We start from the raw sequence: 20,000 nt of genomic DNA, 5'->3' as shown, positions 1-20,000 counted from the left end.
TTGTCCAGGATGACCTGAGACACAGAGAGGATGATGAAGATGAGCTCACAGCTGCCTCCTCATCATCACTGAATTCCCAGCAGACCCAGAGGATTCTGCAGCGAGCGGACAAACATGAGTTCACACTGCAGATCAGAGTCTGTTCCTGTAGCGCCCCCATCAGGTCACACTGCTACTACAGCCTCAGAGCTACGGAGGACCAACTCTGACATAATTAAACAAATACAGAAATACAAATAATGATTAAAGCAATAAAATACATCAGATAATTAGATGCCAGCAGAAAGGAAATCAAGTTGCATTTATTTATTTACTTCTTTCTTTATTCACCTTTATAATAATGACATTATTTTTTCAGCTTTATTATGTAATCACCTTTTTATATGACAGACCGGTGCAGCGTCCGCATTGTTGCAGCAGCCGCACCGATCCGTCTATCGATCTCCCGCTCCATTCTTCCCTCACTCGTCAACAGGACCCCAAGAACTCCTCCACTTGAGGCAGGGACTCTCCTCCAACCTGAAGGGGACAAGCCACCTTTATCCTGTGGAGAACCATGGCCTCGGACTTGGAGGAGCTGATTCTCATCCCGGCCGCTTCACACTCGGCTGCAAACCGCCCCAGCGCACGATGTAGGTCTTGGCAGGAGGGAGCCAGCAGAACTACGTCATCCACATAAAGCAGGGACGAGATCCGCTGGTCCCCGAACCAGACCCCCTCTGGTCCTTGGCTGCGCCTAGAAATCCTGTCCATAAAAGTTATGAACAGGACGGGTGACAGAGGGCAGCCCTGTCGGAGTCCAACATGCACCGGGAACAGGTCGACTTAATGCCGGCAATGCGAACCAGACTCCTGCTCCGCTTGTACAGAGAACGGATGGCCCCTAATAAAGGGCCCCCGACTCCATACTCCTGGAGCACCCCCCACAGGGCAGCACGAGGGACACGGTCGAATGCCTTCTCCAAGTCCACAAAACACATGTGGACTGGTTGGGCAAACTCCCATGAACCCTCAAGCATCCTGCAGAGGGTGTAGAGCTAGTCCACTGTTCCACGGCCAGGACGAAAACCACACTGCTCCTCCTGCAGCCGAGGTTCCACAATCAGCCGGACTCTCCTCTCCAGCACCCTGGCATAGGCGTTTCCGGGGAGGCTGAGAACTGTGATTCCCCGATAGTTGGAGCACTCCCTCCGGTCCCCCTTCTTGTGGAGGGGAACCACCACCCCAGTCTGCCAATCCAGGGGGACTGTCCCTGACCTCCATGCGATGCTGAAGAGACATGTCAACCATGACAGCCCGACAACATCCAGAGCTCTAAGATACTCAGGACGGATCTCGTCCACCCCACCGAAGCCTTGCCACCGTGGAGTTTTATGACCACCTCGGTGACTTCGGCCTGGGTGATGAACGAATCCAGCCCCAAGCACCCTGTCTCTTCTTCCTCCACGGAAGGTGGGGGAAGAAGAGACGAGGTCATTGCCTTCAGATAAAGAACTTTCTCTCTTTATATTTTCTTATTAACCAAACTATTTCGGAAAGTTTTTGTCAAAAAGTGGAGGTATCCTACACCCTATCCTCCACCCTATCCTCCACCCTATCCTCCACCCTATCCTCCACCCTATCCTCCACCATATCCTCCACCCTATCCTCCACCGTATCCTCCACCCTATCCTCCACCATATCCTCCACCGTATCCTCCACCGTACCCTCCCTCCTATCCCCCACCATATCCTCCACCCTATCCTCCACCGTATCCTCCACCCTATCCTCCACCGTATCCTCCACCGTATCCTCCACCCTATCCTCCACCATATCCTCCACCGTATCCTCCACCGTATCCTCCACCCTATCCTCCACCCTATCCTCCACCATATCCTCCACCCTATCCTCCACCGTATCCTCCACCCTATCCTCCACCATATCCCCCACCCTATCCTCCACCGTATCCTCCAATCTATCCTCCACCCTATTCTCCACCGTATCCTCCACCCTATCCTCCACCGTATCCTCCACCGTATCCTCCACTGTACCCTCCCCCCATCCCCCACCCTATCCTCCACCCTATCCTCTACCCTATCCTCCACCATATCCTCCACCCTATCCTCCACCGTACCCTCCCCCCTATCCCCCACCATATCCTCCACCGTATCCTCCACCCTATCCCCCACCATATCCTCCACCGTATCCTCCACCCTATCCTCCACCCTATCCTCCACCCTATCCTCCACCATATCCTCCACCCTATCCTCCACCCTATCCTCCACCGTATCCTCCACCCTATCCTCCACCATATCCTCCACCGTATCCTCCACCGTACCCTCCCTCCTATCCCCCACCATATCCTCCACCCTATCCTCCACCGTATCCTCCACCCTATCCTCCACCGTATCCTCCACCGTATCCTCCACCCTATCCTCCACCGTATCCTCCACCGTATCCTCCACCCTATCCTCCACCCTATCCTCCACCGTATCCTCCACCCTATCCTCCACCCTATCCCCCACCGTATCCTCCACCGTACCCTCCCTCCTATCCCCCACCATATCCTCCACCCTATCCTCCACCGTATCCTCCACCCTATCCTCCACCGTATCCTCCACCCTATCCTCCACCATATCCTCCACCGTATCCTCCACCCTATCCTCCACCCTATCCTCCACCATATCCTCCACCCTATCCTCCACCGTATCCTCCACCCTATCCTCCACCATATCCTCCACCGTATCCTCCACCCTATCCTCCACCCTATCCTCCACCGTATCCTCGAACGTATCCTCCACCGTATCCTCCACCCTATCCTCCACCCTATCCTCCACCATATCCTCCACCCTATCCTCCACCGTATCCTCCACCCTATCCTCCACCCTATCCTCCACCATATCCTCCACCCTATCCTCCACCGTATCCTCCACCCTATCCTCCACCATATCCTCCACCGTATCCTCCACCCTATCCTCCACCCTATCCTCCACCGTATCCTCCACCCTATCCTCCACCGTATCCTCCACCGTATCCTCCACCGTACCCTCCCTCCTATCCCCCACCATATCCTCCACCCTATCCTCCACCGTATCCTCCACCCTATCCTCCACCGTATCCTCCACCGTATCCTCCACCCTATCCTCCACCATATCCTCCACCGTATCCTCCACCCTATCCTCCACCCTATCCTCCACCCTATCCTCCACCCTATCCTCCACCATATCCTCCACCCTATCCTCCACCGTATCCTCCACCCTATCCTCCACCGTATCCTCGACCGTATCCTCCACCGTACCCTCCCTCCTATCCCCCACCATATCCTCCACCCTATCCTCCACCGTATCCTCCACCCTATCCTCCACCGTATCCTCCACCGTATCCTCCACCCTATCCTCCACCCTATCCTCCACCATATCCTCCACCGTATCCTCCACCCTATCCTCCACCATATCCTCCACCATATCCTCCACCGTATCCTCCACCCTATCCTCCACCCTATCCTCCACCCTATCCTCCACCCTATCCTCGAACGTATCCTCCACCGTACCCTCCCTCCTATCCCCCACCATATCCTCCACCCTATCCTCCACCGTATCCTCCACCCTATCCTCCACCGTATCCTCCACCGTATCCTCCACCCTATCCTCCACCCTATCCTCCACCGTATCCTCCACCCTATCCTCCACCATATCCTCCACCGTATCCTCCACCATATCCTCCACCGTACCCTCCACCCTATCCCCCACCGTATCCTCCACCATATCCTCCACCCTATCCTCCACCGTATCCTCCACCATATCCTCCACCCTATCCTCCACCGTACCCTCCACCCTATCCTCCACCCTATCCTCCACCGTACCCTCCACCCTATCCTCCACTCTACCCTCCACCCTATCCTCCACCGTACCCTCCACCTTACCCTCCACCGTACCCTCCACCCTATCCTCCACCGTACCCTCCACCCTATCCTCCACTGTACCCTCCACCCTAGCCTCCACCCTATCCTCCACCCTACCCTTCACCGTACCCTCCACCCTATCCTCCACCGTACCCTCCACCCTATCCTCCACCCTATCCTCCACCGTACCCTCCACCCTATCCTCAACCGTACCCTCCACCCTATCCTCCACCTTACCCTCCACCGTACCCTCCACCCTATCCTCCACCCTACCCTCCACCCTATCCTCCACCGTACCCTCCCCCCTATCCCCCACCGTATCCTCCACCATATCCTCCACCCTATCCTCCACCGTATCCTCCACCGTATCCTCCACCCTATCCTCCACCGTACCCTCCACCCTATCCTCCACCCTAGCCTCCACCCTATCCTCCACCCTACCCTTCACCGTACCCTCCACCGTACCCTCCACCGTACCCTCCACCCTATCCTCCACCGTACCCTCCACCCTATCCTCCACCGTACCCTCCACCCTATCCTCCACTGTACCCTCCACCCTATCCTCCACCCTAGCCTCCACCCTATCCTCCACCCTACCCTTCACCGTACCCTCCACCGTACCCTCCACCCTATCCTCCACCGTACCCTCCACCCTATCCTCCACCCTATCCTCCACCTTACCCTCCACCCTATCCTCCAACGTACCCTCCACCCTATCCTCCACCGTACCCTCCACCCTATCCTCCACCCTAGCCTCCACCCTATCCTCCACCCTACCCTTCACCGTACCCTCCACCGTACCCTCCACCCTATCCTCCACCCTACCCTCCACCGTACCCTCCACCCTATCCTCCACCCTACCCTCCACCGTACCCTCCACCCTATCCTCCACCGTACCCTCCACCCTATCCTCCACCGTACCCTCCACCCTATCCTCCACTCTACCCTCCACCCTATCCTCCACCGTACCCTCCACCTTACCCTCCACCTTACCCTCCACCGTACCCTCCACCCTATCCTCCACCCTACCCTCCACCCTATCCTCCACCGTACCCTCCACCGTACCCTCCACCCTATCCTCCACCGTACCCTCCACCCTATCCTGCACCGTACCCTCCACCCTATCCTCCACCCTAGCCTCCACCCTATCCTCCACCCTACCCTTCACCGTACCCTCCACCGTACCCTCCACCCTATCCTCCACCGTACCCTCCACCCTATCCTCCACCCTATCCTCCACCGTACCCTCCACCCTATCCTCCACCTTACCCTCCACCCTATCCTCCACCGTACCCTCCACCCTATCCTCCACCGTACCCTCCACCCTATCCTCCACCCTAGCCTCCACCCTATCCTCCACCCTACCCTACACCGTACCCTCCACCGTACCCTCCACCGTACCCTCCACCCTATCCTCCACCGTACCCTCCACCCTATCCTCCACCGTACCCTCCACCCTATCCTCCACTTTACCCTCCACCCTATCCTCCACCCTAGCCTCCACCCTATCCTCCACCCTACCCTTCACCGTACCCTCCACCCTATCCTCCACCGTACCCTCCACCCTATCCTGCACCGTACCCTCCACCCTATCCTCCACCCTAGCCTCCACCCTATCCTCCACCCTACCCTTCACCGTACCCTCCACCGTACCCTCCACCCTATCCTCCACCGTACCCTCCACCCTATCCTCCACCGTACCCTCCACCCTATCCTCCACCTTACCCTCCACCCTATCCTCCACCGTACCCTCCACCCTATCCTCCACCGTACCCTCCACCCTATCCTCCACCCTAGCCTCCACCCTATCCTCCACCCTACCCTTCACCGTACCCTCCACCGTACCCTCCACCCTATCCTCCACCCTATCCTCCACCCTACCCTCCACCCTATCCTCCACCCTATCCTCCACCCTATCCTCCACCCTATCCTCCACCCTACCCTCCACCCTATCCTCCACCCTACCCTCCACCCTATCCTCCACCCTACCCTCCACCCTCCACCCTATCCTCCACCCTACCCTCCACCGTATCCTCCACCCTATCCTCCACCCTATCCTGCACCGTACCCTCCACCCTATCCTCCACCGTACCCTCCACCGTACCCTCCACCCTATCCTCCACCCTACCCTCCACCCTACCCTCCACCCTATCCTCCACCCTATCCTGCACCGTACCCTCCACCCTATCCTCCACCCTACCCTCCACCCTATCCTCCACCCTACCCTTCACCGTACCCTCCACCATACCCTACACCCTATCCTCCACCCTAGCCTCCACCCTATCCTCCACCCTACCCTTCACCGTACCCTCCACCCTATCCTCCACCCTACCCTCCACCCTATCCTCCACCCTATCCTCCACCCTATCCTCCACCCTATCCTCCACCCTAGCCTCCACCGTACCCTCCACCCTACCCTCCACCCTATCCTCCACCCTATCCTCCACCCTAGCCTCCACCCTACCCTCCACCCTAACCTTCACCGTACCCTCCACCCTATCCTCCACCCTACCCTCCACCCTATCCTCCACCCTAGCCTCCACCGTACCCTCCACCCTACCCTCCACCCTACCCTCCACCCTATCCTCCACCCTATCCTCCACCCTATCCTCCACCCTACCCTCCACCCTAACCTCCACCCTATCCTCCACCCTACCCTCCACCCTATCCTCCACCCTACCCTTCACCGTACCCTCCACCGTACCCTACACCCTACCCTCCACCCTACCCTCCACCCTACCCTTCACCGTACCCTCCACCGTACCCTCCACCCTACCCTCCACCCTACCCTCCACCCTACCCTCCACCCTATCCTCCACCCTAGCCTCCACCCTATCCTCCACCCTACCCTTCACCGTACCCTCCACCGTACCCTCCACCCTACCCTCCACCCTACCCTCCACCCTATCCTCCACCCTATCCTCCACCCTACCCTCCACCCTATCCTCCACCCTACCCTCCACCCTATCCTCCACCCTATCCTCCACCCTACCCTCCACCCTATCCTCCACCCTATCCTCCACCGTACCCTCCACCTTACCCTCCACTGTACCCTCCACCCTAGCCTCCACCCTACCCTCCACCCTATCCTCCACCCTATCCTCCACCCTATCCTCCACCGTACCCTCCACCTTACCCTCCACCGTACCCTCCACTGTACCCTCCACCCTAGCCTCCACCCTATCCTCCACCCTATCCTCCACCTTACCCTCCACCGTACCCTCCACTGTACCCTCCGCCCTAGCCTCCACCCTACCCTCCACCCTATCACCTCAGGTTAAAAGCTGAACGTGTCTAACTGAGCTGCAGTGTGAACGTCTCCTGTGGGAGTGGACAGTGACCTCTTCACGGCTCCACGGACGGCGTTGTAAAGAAGTTGGTTCTGGCTCATTCATATTTGCATCCAGGTCCAAGATGGCAGCAGAGCCTGGAGGAACCTTCTGGTAGTTTAAGCTGGCCTCAGGAATACGATGGACCAGCTGGAAAGAGAGTAGATCTAAATGATCTAGATGGTCTGGATGTTGATGAAAAACCAGCAAGCAGCTGCTGAAGGTACCACCAGCTGGTCTTCAACACATGCACCAAGTCAACATGCAGCTGCAACGGTGGAGAGTGAGTTTCTGCTGGGACACAGCGCCGTGTTAGAGTAGGAAACCCCCGCCACAGCTCCATGAACCAGTGAAACCAGTTCATTACCAGCACAGCATGATTCATCAACAAAACAGATTAAAGTTCTGGTCTCACAGTCTAAGCTTGGCTAAAAATCTAATTAAAGGTTCCTTTTTAATAATAAAAAATGGAAGATGTTAATTATTACTTATTCTCACACTGATGCTAATTAACTGATTATTTATTCTGTTCATGATTTATTATATAATAGTTTTGGTGTTTTATCAAAATGTTCCATCAATCATGATTTTAGTGGATTGTGGTGGTTCCTTCTGACCCAAAAATGACACAATTATCTCATAATTAGCATTGACATTATATAAAGTCACGTAACTCTGATATATTTTAGTTATTTCCTGAATTCCTAGTCAAGCTTTCCTCTAATTAACTTAACTCAGAACTCTGGAATCGTTAATTATTGAAATTATTTAAATCAGCTTTTCCAACAATCACTCAGGAATGAGGACTTTCCGCTCCATCTTTAATCATTAACTTCATAGAACGATTTCTGGAGATCAGCGGCTCTCCATCAGCCGAGCTGTTTCCTGCTCTGGCTTCACTTTTCCTGAAGCGTCTTTAAACTGCGACGGAATGCAGGTTCTTCTCCGGTTCTCAGTTTATTCCTCGCCTTGGGTCAGTATAAATCTTTTTCTGCTGATTACTCACAGATTTAGGTTATAGGGGACCGTGGTCGGTTGGGAATGTGAGGCCAGCGATAGGAATGTTAGTTTAGGTGAGGTCAGTGACAGATCAAAGCTGGAATCAGCTTGGATGGAGAAAATAAGGGTTTGGATGGACCAGCTTCAGCCGGATGTGTTTACTGTAGATTAGATCTAGTTAAACAGGACTTCCATCCTGTAGACTGACTCCAGCTTGGACCCTTGGTAGCATCTCAGTGTTTCTGTTGCTAATGAGCTGACAGACAGTCAAAGAGGAAAACGTTCAGAGGTGCAGAACAAGCCAACACTGTGAGGGGGGGGGGGTGCTGGGACTGGTGGCGGGGAGGGAAAGATGGCGGATGAGTAGAGTTGGACACCTGAGACTTTCGAACCCCATGGAGGTATGGAACTGATGGAAAGTTGAAAGATTTTGAAGCAGAATGAAGCTCCTGCAGCTCAACCTGCAAACAAACAACAAAGCTTCTGCAGCTTCCGGACGAGCAGAGAGGAAGAGATGCAACAGAAGGACCTGGTAACACACTTAAACTGGGAACACTGGGAACACTGGGATGATAGAATGTAGCTCAACTGGCTGATGAATGCAGACGCTTTCAGTGTCTCAGAGGGGATGGACGGCTCACATGGAGTAGACAGACAATCAGACTGCCCCCTGCTGGTCACGGACAGATGCATGTGTGTGTTCCCAGTGATGAAGCCATGAGAGTGCAGTGATGGTGCTGATGCGGGGACTGGTGGAGTCCTACCTCCTCCCGGGCAGAGATGTTGGAGGCAGGTGTGTTGGGGAGCGAGCTGGGTGAGGTGGTGGTGCCCATTCCAGAGCTGGGAGAATCCCCGTCTCCTGCGACATCGTGGATCTCTTTGGCCAAGATGGCCAGATCTTTGGCCAGGTCTTGACTGAGCCTGCAGTGGAAACACAAACAGCAGGAACACATTGATACCTGAGTAGCCTAGAAGAGCAGCCAATGGCAGCAGAATTCATACTTTGCTATCTCTGCGCTGTGGGTTGACCAGTTCTGGTATGGGTCGACATCGTTCTGGTCCTCGTCCTCCTCGGTCTCCAGGGAGACAGACTTACTTCTACTGGCAGCAGTTCTCTGGCTACGAACTGTTTGGCCAGCACTGCTTGGGTGAGGAGATCGTCTGGCTTTGGTGGAGCCAGTGTTTGCCTCGTATTCTTCCTCAGAGGAAGATGAGAAGTCTGGGCCCCTCTGTTTATGCCGTGTACCTGAAACCAGAACAGCCGAACCACAGACCCACACAAAGACATAATCGGGTCCGTTAAATGGTCACAGTGCAAACGACCTTACTGCTAGTCAGCCTGCGCTGCGAAGTTCAGAGAACCAAACAGATGAACTCACCACTGCTAGGGTACTTATTCCCACTGGATCGGACACGAGTCAGTGTTTGCTTGACTGGAGCTCCGCCCCCTCTACTGGCTGCTTGGTGAGCGTCCCCAACAGATGTCTTCCTGGCCATGGCGGCAGGCTCATTGTTGCGACTTGAGAAACCAGAACGACTTGCGGAGGACTCATTGTCACTGGGAGTTGTAAATGAACCGGTCCTCTTCCTAGGCATTGCCAAAATGTCCAGTCTGGACAGCTTCTTCCCTTCAGCGGAGACTTTGGGAGGTGCCGAGATGTGGTCAGAGTTCTGGGAGGCCCGATCCGTCTCTGTACCTTCATTGTCTGAAGCGTCCCCGAGGCGGGCACGTCGTAGCATTGATGCTCGGGTTGGCCTTGGTGCTGACAGGCTGTTAGAACGAGTTAAAACCTGTTGAGTGGCTGACTTAGGTGTCTTTCCGTTGTCCTCTTTCTGTAGAGGGGCAATGGTTTTCTTTGTGCGACTGGATGGACGAGAGATTTCATGATCAGATGAAGTAGATTCAGTCCAGACAGGCGCAGTACCTTGTTGACCTTCAGTCAAATCTAGAGAACCGCGGTTTCCTGTGCTGCGGCGCATCTGTAGGCGCTTCGTTGCCTCTGCTTTGCTTGGTGTGTCAGCTGAGGTCTGCGTGCGCCTTTTCTCCGAGAGACGCTCACGAGCACTTAGCTGCCGTCCCTTTTCCTGGATAGACGGGCTAGAGGAGGACTTCTCTTTCTGAAGGCTGCTTATTGCGGGTCGTTTTTTAGAGGTGGAGCCAACAGGTGCGTTTTTACTGCTGACCTGACTGACGGTGCTTGCTGTATCTACATCTGACTCTCCAGTGAGAGAGTCATCCATGTGGGTAGAGGATCCCCCCTTCTTAGAGCTACGACCAGAACCAGAGGAGGGAAGCTTGTTGTCCAGGGGAGACTCCTGAAGGAAGGGCTCCGGTTCCTGGATCCCCTCCTGCCTCTGCTCCATGTCTATGATGGAAGGCTGGCTGGAGATGTGGGGAAGCTTCTTCATCGGGATAGTGTCACTGGGCCGGTCTTTGGTAAAACTTTCCTGACGAAAAATATCTTTTGTAGGAACCGAATCTTTGTCTTGTATTATGAGGTTTGGAGCAGAGTTGTTTGGCTTGACTCCTGTTCTTCTGGGTTCATGTCCACTCAAGTGTCGGATCAATACTGTTGTAGGAGGTGTTTTAGTTTCAGGGTCTCGAACCCTGTCAGCCGGTATCGGGCTCCGAGCCGACTCAGCCTTACCTAGCTGGTCCTCAGCGCCGATATAAAAGAAGGTGGATTTGTTGACAGGAGAAGATTTGTCCTGAACTCTGACGTGATAACCAGGGGACGTGTTTCCGGCTCTGACTTCTATTTTCTTTGCATGAAGCATAGCGGGTCCGTCTTCAGAACGGCTGGCATCGCTCAGGCTGTCTGGGTCCACGTCGTCCTGAACAGCTAAGCGCTGGGTGGAGTCTAGTGAGCAGGGCGGACCATGAACCCTTTCCTGGGATCTCTGGCCTTGGTGGGATTCGTGCCGAATCAGGATGCTTGGAGGGACACTTTCTGCCTTGTCTTGGGGAACCTGAGGCAGCAGCCTCCGGGTCCGAGAGCTGTGGCTCGTCTCTGACTCAGACGTATCGTAGCTGTAGCTTCCCACTGAATGACTCATGTACCGCAGATCTATAAACACAACTTTCTGTTAGTGTGGCTCCTGTAATCAAAGAAAGTATGAACAGTATTAATAGATCTGTGTACTTTTGTCTAGGACCTTGTAACGATAAGGCAAGTACAGGAGCGTTCGCTTTTTAAAACAGCCAAAAGCAGGTAGGGTTCCCTAACCCTACGGCTCACACAGATTCAGGCCTAAGCTCAGAGACGTTCCTCCAGGTTCCTGAAGCTGCTCCTTTGTTCTCCTGGCTCCACAGTACCCTAGATCAAACTCCCCGTGTTTGGAAAACATCCCCACACCATGATTCTGACAGCACCATGCTTCACCATAGGAATACTGTTAGCATAACTGTTGTTATGTAACAAACAGCCTCCGGTTTCACCACTCGTTATCCTTGGACTTTGAACCTAAATGTTCATTTTGGTTCCCAGACTGAAGAATTCGCTTTCTGCTCGTTTCCATCTGCTAGTTTGGCCACTTTGGCCACATTCTATTCTATTCTATTCTATTCTATTCTATTCTATTCTATTCTATTCTATTCTATTCTATTCTATTCTATCTAGCCAGACTGATTGGTGGAGCTCTCCCTACAGACCAAGAACTTCCTTCCTTCAGTGTTTTGGTGGGGGTGGGTGGTGGGGTGGGTATGTGAGTGTGTGTGTGTGTGTGTGTGTGTGGGGGGTCCTTTCTTTTCCTCTCAGTCCCAGATGTCTTCCCTCCCCCCAGAGTGAACCCTGTGAATCTACGTTTCAGATTAAAATCTGTTATTAAGTCATTATTTGCTGTTTTAAGATCTAAATGAAGGTCTGAGCGTTTCTATAGATCAGTTTCATCTATAAGCAGCTACCATGATTTCCTTTCTAATAACTAATAAACAGTTTTCAGTCAGCAGACTGATATGATAACTCTTTTTGTGAACCACATCGGACGCTGAGTACCTTCCAGACATTCCCCCTGTGGAGGAGTAGAGCCAGGCTCGGCATAGCTGTCCGCCAGGCTGGCCCACCGAGAAACCCATTTAGGTCCTTCAAGGTCAGCCGTTCGACCTTGAACCTAAAACACAGATAGTTATGAGGAACATGAGCATATCTGGATAACAGCTAACAGCCGAGACTAGACAGAGAGGAAAAGGCAACCCAGGGAACAGAGGCTGAACACCAGAGGACATGCACATGGAGAGCATCATGCATCTCAGGGTCTGCTGGGCCTGTGTTACCTGCATGGGACCTGTAGGGGGAGCACTGACTGCTGCTGGGATAAAGCCATGCAATAGGTCCACGCTGCTACCATCAGCAGGCAGGTTGAGGGACTCCTCTGTGCCTTGGTGTATGACCGGTCTATACCCTCCTGTGGTGGGCCCACTGTACTCTGGAGAGTCAAGGACACCAAACACCTGTTTGACAACAGGGCATGCATGAGAGGCTGGACTGACCACAGAGGGAGAAGAGACAAGGATAAGACGTCTCATGCTCCTTTAGAATAAACTTTATATATTCTAAACTGGTGGATTTAATCTGCTGAGATGCTTCCACAACATGCTGAGGGTCATGGTGACGTCACCTGATCAATCATGCTGCGGGCCTCCTCCACCTCTTTGTCTTGGGACTCTGTCTCAATGGTGTATGTTCCAGCATCACTCAGGCTGTCGTCTTCCTCATTCCTCACCATCCTCTGGGAAACCTTGGTGTCTCCCCCACAGACTCCCAGGGACGACATGGGGGACACATGGGATCCGGGCGGATGGACCGTTTGGGTCGAGCCGCTGGGCACTTTGAAGGACTTGGAGGCCGTTGGGGTTTGTGAAGGGAATGAGGGATACAAACCAGGAGGATGTGCTGGAGGTTCCTGTGGGGATGGGCTCTGGGGATGGGGGGGCGAAACCATCACAGGCGGCGCAGACATGGGAGGAGGCGAGTCTTTGTCTCTGGTGGGGGAGGAGTCCTTCAGGAACTCTGCAGCAAACTCTTGTGCGAGCTTTGACTTCTTGCCAACGCTGCCAAACGGTCTGATAATGACGCCTGAGGAGGAGCTTGATGAAATGGCCTCCCCTTCAGTCTTTTCTCGTTTAAGAGAGCTTGACCTCTGAGGGCCTAGAGGACCCTGACCCTTTAAGGGGACCGTCACCTGTTGGGTGGGAGGAATGTGTCCATGCATGGAGGCTGGCCTCTCGCCTCCTTTCCGTCGCTCCATCTTGGCCTTTAGGGTGCAGTAGGAGTCCCCCTGGGCAGGGTTGTGGGTGAAGGACTGGGAGCGCTTCTTACGTGGGTTGTCATCAAAGAACTCAATAATGAAGGCCTGCTGGGTGAGGTGCTCAGAAGGTCCCTGTTTGGACATTTCAGTTGGAGACGGTGGCTGGGGAGGGCTGTGGGACAGGCTCCGCTCGGGGGCCACCACTGGGGCGGGGGCCTGTCTGGGGGGAGAGAACTGCAGCACATGGTGGAGTTTCTGTGCTTGAACAGGCTGCGGACCTGACTGGACCGTTTCAGGCTGCTCTGATTGGACAGAGTTCTGGGACGGACTTCGGGCTTTAGGAACCAGGTCTTCAGAATCACTCTGGGTTCCATCCTCATGATGGTGATCTGGTAGAAGATAACGCAATTAGTAAGTTTAAAGGGAAGGTCAAACATAACACTGTGTGTCTCTCTTACTGGAAACGTTTCTCATGACCTTCTGCTCTAAGACATCAGATGTTGGTAGAAACCAGTGATCTTCATGACGGTAAATGTCCTGTACTGGTATAGCACTTTTTCAAGTCAGAGGACCTGACCAAAGCCCTGTACACCACATTCCCTCACACTGATGGTGGTGAGCTGCCAGGCTGCAGTACGCTGGCGCCACCATCAGGAGACAATGCAGGTAAAGTGTCTTGCCCAAGGACACAACCACACCAAAAGCCAGAACCAAGGCTTGAACTGACAACCATCCTTTAGCTGGTCCTTCATCCGACGCCACTGGCACCCTGATCATCTAAAACATTTAGAACACCTACAATGTTCACCTGAGTACTTTCACACACAGTGAAGAAGAGGAGAACCTGGACCTCATTCAATCTGGACCTCTTTAACCTGGACCTCGTTTAACCTGGACTTCCTACAATCAGAACCTCCTTTAACCTGGACCTCCTACAACCAGAACCTCCTTTAACCTGGACCTCCTACAACCAGAACCTCCTTCAACCTGGACCTCCTTTAACCTGGACTTCCCTCAACCTGGACCTCCTTTAACCTGGACTTCCTTCAACCTGAACCTCCTTCAACCTGAACCTCCTACAACCAGAACCTCCTTCAACCTGGACCTCATTCAATCTGGACCACCTTTAACCTGGACCTCCTACAACCAGAACCTCCTTCCACATGGACCCCTTCAACCTGGACCTCCTTTAACCTGGACTTCCTTCAACCTGGACTTCCTTCAACCTGAACCTCCTTCAACCTGGACCTCATTCAATCTGGATCTCCTACAACCAGAACCTCCTTCAACCTGGACCTCTTCACCCTGGACCTCCTTTAACCTGGACCTCCTACAACCAGAACCTCCTTCAACCTGGACCTCCTTCAACCTGGACCTCCTTCAACCTGGACCTCATTCAATCTGGACCTCTTTAACCTGGACCTCGTTTAACCTGGACCTCCTACAACCAGAACCTCCTTTAACCTGGACCTCCTACAACCAGAACCTCCTTTAACCTGGACCTCCTACAACCAGAACCTCCTTCAACCTGGACCTCATTTAACCTGGACTTCCCTCAACCTGGACCTCCTTTAACCTGGACTTCCTTCAACCTGAACCTCCTTCAACCTGAACCTCCTACAACCAGAACCTCCTTCAACCTGGACCTCATTCAATCTGGACCTCATTCAATCTGTATCTCCTACAACCAGAACCTCCTTCAACCTGGACCTCTTCACCCTGGACCTCCTTTAACCTGGACCTCCTACAACCAGAACCTCCTTCAACCTGGACCCCTTCAACCTGGACCTCCTTTAACCTGGACTTCCTTGAACCTGGACTTCCTTCAACCTGAACCTCCTTCAACCTGGACCTCATTCAATCTGCATCTCCTACAACCAGAACCTCCTTCAACCTGGACCTCTTCACCCTGGACCTCCTTTAACCTGGACCTCCTACAACCAGAACCTCCTTCAACCTGGACCCCTTCAACCTGGACCTCCTTTAACCTGGACTTCCTTGAACCTGGACTTCCTTCAACCTGAACCTCCTTCAACCTGGACCTCATTCAATCTGTATCTCCTACAACCAGAACCTCCTTCAACCTGGACCTCTTCACCCTGGACCTCCTTTAACCTGGACCTCCTACAACCAGAACCTCCTTCAACCTGGACCTCCTTCAACCTGGACCTCATTCAATCTGGACCTTCTTCAAGTCAGCTGATTCCTGCTGGTTTCTAAGAACATCTGGTGTGAAGTTCCCACCATTAGTGGCATTAACACTTTCTAGAAGAGTTGTGGGGCACTCCTACCTCCGAGGAGGCATTCCTCACCTTTAAGGGTCTTGATGTTGATGGCAAGGTCACTCTTGGTGCTGTAGACATCCTCGCATGGCGGATGCCTCCTCATCATGCTGACATCACTGTGGACCAGCCAATCGGCCACTTTGCTCTGCGCTGACACCATCTCTGCAGGCGCGGCAGTCTTGGCTATGTAGGCCTGGCCTTTCCTCTGGTGGGTGGAGAACTTGGTGACGTGGTCTTTGATCTTGATCTTGCCGGGCATGCAGTCATCAAACTCGATGGTGAAGGAGGCGTGGCTCTGGACAACGGGCGGGGTTGGGGTAGGAGGCAAAGGTAGGGCAGGGGGGTTGTCAGTGTCCTTGGTGGGGATCTCATGGAGCTCTTCCTCGGTTGTTTTCTGGTGCTGGAAGTCCTTGGTGGGAATCTCGAAGTAGCCAGGCTCACGGTGGTAGGAAGGAAAGACAGTCTTTGGTTGGGGGTCTGGGAGATGGCCAGGAAAATCTGGATTTATAGAAAGAACATTGTTCTCTACATGTCAGAACATAGAAACCTTCGGTAAGATGGTCAAGATGTGTCTACCTGAGTGAGGCTCTTCACCCCCTTGAACTTTGCTCCCATAATCCTCCTCTCCCCACCAGGAAGGCTGGCCGTATAGAGGAGTGGGCCGGCTCCCAGGAGTCTCTGTCACAGACAGACATGTTCAGATGGTTCCGAACAGACATACATCTGCACTGTAGAACACAGTGGTCCCCCCAGCTGATGGAGGCCCCTCTGCAAACCGGTTAGCTGAAAGGAGTCTGTCCTCCTGCTATCAGTCATGAACAATAAACTGGACCACTTGGAACTCAGACCCAGTTCTTCCTGTTCGAACCGAGATCAACCGAGGTTCAAAGGAGCTGGTTCTACCAGGTTCTACCAAAGGCCAGGAAACAGGAAAAGTCTCTATGATCTAAGCTCCCGATGTTCTGATCCGTCTGTAGACATCAAAGAAATCTCGATCAGAACATCAACAGGAAGAAGAGATCCAGCTACAGAACCAGAACCACTGACCACCAGAACCACTGACCTAACTGACCCAGAACCACTGGCCTAACTAATCCAGAAACTTTGGCCTAACTGATCCAGAAATGTTGGCCTAACGGACCCAGAACCACTGGCCTAACTGATCCAGAAATGTTGGCCTAACGGACCCAGAAACACTGGCCTAACTGTTCCAGAACTGCTGGCCTAACTGACCCAGAACCGCTGGCCTAACTGACCCAGAACCTTTGGCCTAATTGACACAGAATCTTTGGCCTAACTGACTCAGAACCACTGGCCTAACTGATCCAGAACCACTGGCCTAACTGATCTAGAACCGCTGGCCATAGGAACCACTGACCTAAATGACCCAAAACCTTTGGCCTAACTGACCCAGAACTGCTGGCCTAACTGATCCAGAACCGTTGGCCTAACTGACCCAGATCCGTTGGCCTAACTGATCCAAAACCACTGGCCTAACTGATCCAGAACCTTTGGCCTAACTGACCCAGAACCACTGGCCTAACTGATCCAGAAACATTGGCCTAACTTACCCAGAACCGATGGCCTAACTGACCCAGGATAGCTGGGCTAACTGACCCACCACCTCTGGCCTACCTGACCTAGAACTGATGTATTAACTGACCCACAACCGCTGGACTAACTGACAGAGAACCACTGGCCTAACTGACACACCACCTCTGGCCTACCTGACCTAGAACTGATGTATTAACTGACCCACAACCGCTGGACTAACTGACAGAGAACCACTGGCCTAACTGACCCACAACCGCTGGCCTACCTGACCTAGAACTGATGTATTAACTGACCCACAACCGCTGGCCTAACTGACCTAGAACTGATGTATTAACTGACCTACAACCGCTGGCCTACCTGACCTAGAACTGATGTATTAACTGACCCACAACCGCTGGCCTAACTGACCTAGAACTGATGTATTAACTGACCTACAACCGCTGGCCTAACTGACCTAGAACTGATGTATTAACTGACCTACAACCGCTGGCCTACCTGACCTAGAACTGATGTATTAACTGACCTACAACCGCTGGCCTAACTGACCTAGAACTGATGTATTAACTGACCTACAACCGCTGGCCTAACTGACAGAGAACCAATGGCCTAACTGACCCACCACCTCTGGCCTACCTGACCTAGAACTGATGTATTAACTGACCTACAACCGCTGGCCTACCTGACCTAAAACTGATGTATTAACTGACCTACAACCGCTGGCCTACCTGACCTAGAACTGATGTATTAACTGACCCACAACCGCTGGCCTAACTGACCTTGAACTGATGTATTAACTGACCTACAACCGCTGGCCTAACTGACCTAGAACTGATGTATTAACTGACCTACAACCTCTGGCCTAACTGACCTTGAACTGATGTATTAACTGACCTACAACCGCTGGCCTACCTGACCTAAAACTGATGTATTAACTGACCCACAACCGCTGGCCTAACTGACCTTGAACTGATGTATTAACTGACCTACAACCGCTGGCCTAACTGACCTTGAACTGATGTATTAACTGACCTACAACCGCTGGTCTACCTGACCTAAAACTGATGTATTAAATGACCCACAACCGCTGGCCTAACTGACCTTGAACTGATGTATTAACTGACCTACAACCGCTGGCCTAACTGACCTTGAACTGATGTATTAACTGACCTACAACCGCTGGCCTAACTGACCTTGAACTGATGTATTAACTGACCTACAACCGCTGGCCTACCTGACCTAAAACTGATGTATTAACTGACCCACCACCTCTGGCCTACCTGACCTAGAACTGATGTATTAACTGACCCACAACCGCTGGCCTACCTGACCTAAAACTGATGTATTAACTGACCCACCACCTCTGGCCTACCTGACCTAGAACTGATGTATTAACTGACCCACAACCGCTGGCCTAACTGACCTTGAACTGATGTATTAACTGACCTACAACCGCTGGCCTACCTGACCTAAAACTGATGTATTAACTGACCTAGAACTGATGTATTAACTGAACTACAACCGCTGGCCTAACTGACAGAGAACCACTGGCCTAACTGACCTAGAACTGATGTATTAACTGACCTACAACCGCTGGCCTAACTGACAGAGAACCACTGGCCTAACTGACCTAGAACTGATGTATTAACTGACCCACAACCGCTGGCCTAACTGACAGAGAACCACTGGCCTAACTGACCCACCACCTCTAGCCTACCTGACCTAGAACTGATGTATTAACTGACCCACAACCGCTGGCCTAACTGACAGAGAACCACTGGCCTAACTGACCTAGAACTGATGTATTAACTGACCCACAACCGCTGGCCTAACTGACAGAGAACCAATGGCCTAACTGATTAACAGCCACTGGATCTTCTCCTAGTATTGGACTCTGGTTTTTAGACTGTACCTTGTGAGATGCTCTTTGTACTCGTGATCTTGTCTCCATGCTGTCTCTCCTCCTCATCGCTCGTCTTCCCCTCCGCCGCCTTCAGACTCATCTGCAGCTGACTGCTGTACTTCTCATGCTGCAGAAAAGAAAAAAACTTAATTTGAGCCCAAAGTTCTCAGACTGGTCCGTTCCTGGTTTATGTGGAAGTTCTCATGTAAGGATAGAATCAACTGGATTTATGTTTTATGAGGATGTTATAATCCTGATAAAACAGAACCTTCATCAAAGCACCTGACAGGAAAGCCTTTGTCTGCTAAATGGTTTAAATCGTCCATGAAGAACAGAGACTGTTCAATGTCAGAAGGTAACTTTAATCAGAACCACAGAGACCCCATGAGGGGTTCCCCACTGCTCCATCTTAGGGCCCCTCCTTTTCTCCATGCTCCCTCTGACTCGGATCTTAAGAAACTGAGAACTAGAACTAAAACTAAGAAAGTAGTTCAGACAGCTGATCCAGATGCTGCTGCCTGCGTCCTCACTAGAACTATAGAAAGTAGATCAGACAGCTGATCCAGACGCTGCTGCCTGCGTCCTCACTAGAACTATAGAAAGTAGATCAGACAGCTGATCCAGCCGCTGCTGCCTGCGTCCTCACTAGAACTATAGAAAGTAGATCAGACAGCTGATCCAGATGCTGCTGCCTGCGTCCTCACTAGAACTATAGAAAATAGATCGGACAGGTGATCCAGACGCTGCTGCCTGCGTCCTCACTAGAACTATAGAAAATAGATCGGACAGGTGATCCAGACGCTGCC

The 20,000-nt window shown here is 52.8% G+C and overlaps 1 protein-coding gene across 1 annotated transcript in view; it reads right to left on the bottom strand.

The window, feature by feature from the left end:
- si:ch73-212j7.1 (centrosomal protein of 170 kDa protein B) overlaps window positions 1-19,359 on the bottom strand; it is a gene marked incomplete at its 5' end in the record, with an annotated part of 20,934 nt that extends 1,575 nt beyond the window's left edge. The window contains 12 exons of the mRNA XM_038274604.1: window positions 1-14; window positions 7,222-7,359; window positions 8,586-8,669; window positions 8,973-9,129; window positions 9,211-9,454; window positions 9,588-11,276; window positions 12,204-12,318; window positions 12,482-12,658; window positions 12,826-13,844; window positions 15,768-16,238; window positions 16,317-16,418; window positions 19,204-19,359. The exon at window positions 1-14 is cut by the window's left edge and continues 75 nt beyond it. Coding sequence (XP_038130532.1) covers window positions 1-14; window positions 7,222-7,359; window positions 8,586-8,669; window positions 8,973-9,129; window positions 9,211-9,454; window positions 9,588-11,276; window positions 12,204-12,318; window positions 12,482-12,658; window positions 12,826-13,844; window positions 15,768-16,238; window positions 16,317-16,418; window positions 19,204-19,359 — 4,366 coding nt within the window. The remainder of the gene's footprint in view (window positions 15-7,221; window positions 7,360-8,585; window positions 8,670-8,972; window positions 9,130-9,210; window positions 9,455-9,587; window positions 11,277-12,203; window positions 12,319-12,481; window positions 12,659-12,825; window positions 13,845-15,767; window positions 16,239-16,316; window positions 16,419-19,203) is intronic.
- Window positions 19,360-20,000: the final 641 nt, after the last annotated feature.

The sequence above is a fragment of the Cyprinodon tularosa genome, unplaced genomic scaffold, assembly GCF_016077235.1.
Source record: "Cyprinodon tularosa strain WSP-4 unplaced genomic scaffold, ASM1607723v1 ctg1204, whole genome shotgun sequence".
Taxonomy (NCBI): Eukaryota; Metazoa; Chordata; class Actinopteri; order Cyprinodontiformes; family Cyprinodontidae; genus Cyprinodon; species Cyprinodon tularosa.
Note: the sequence above shows the minus strand (reverse complement) of the source record. Positions and strands in the feature narration are given on the sequence as shown.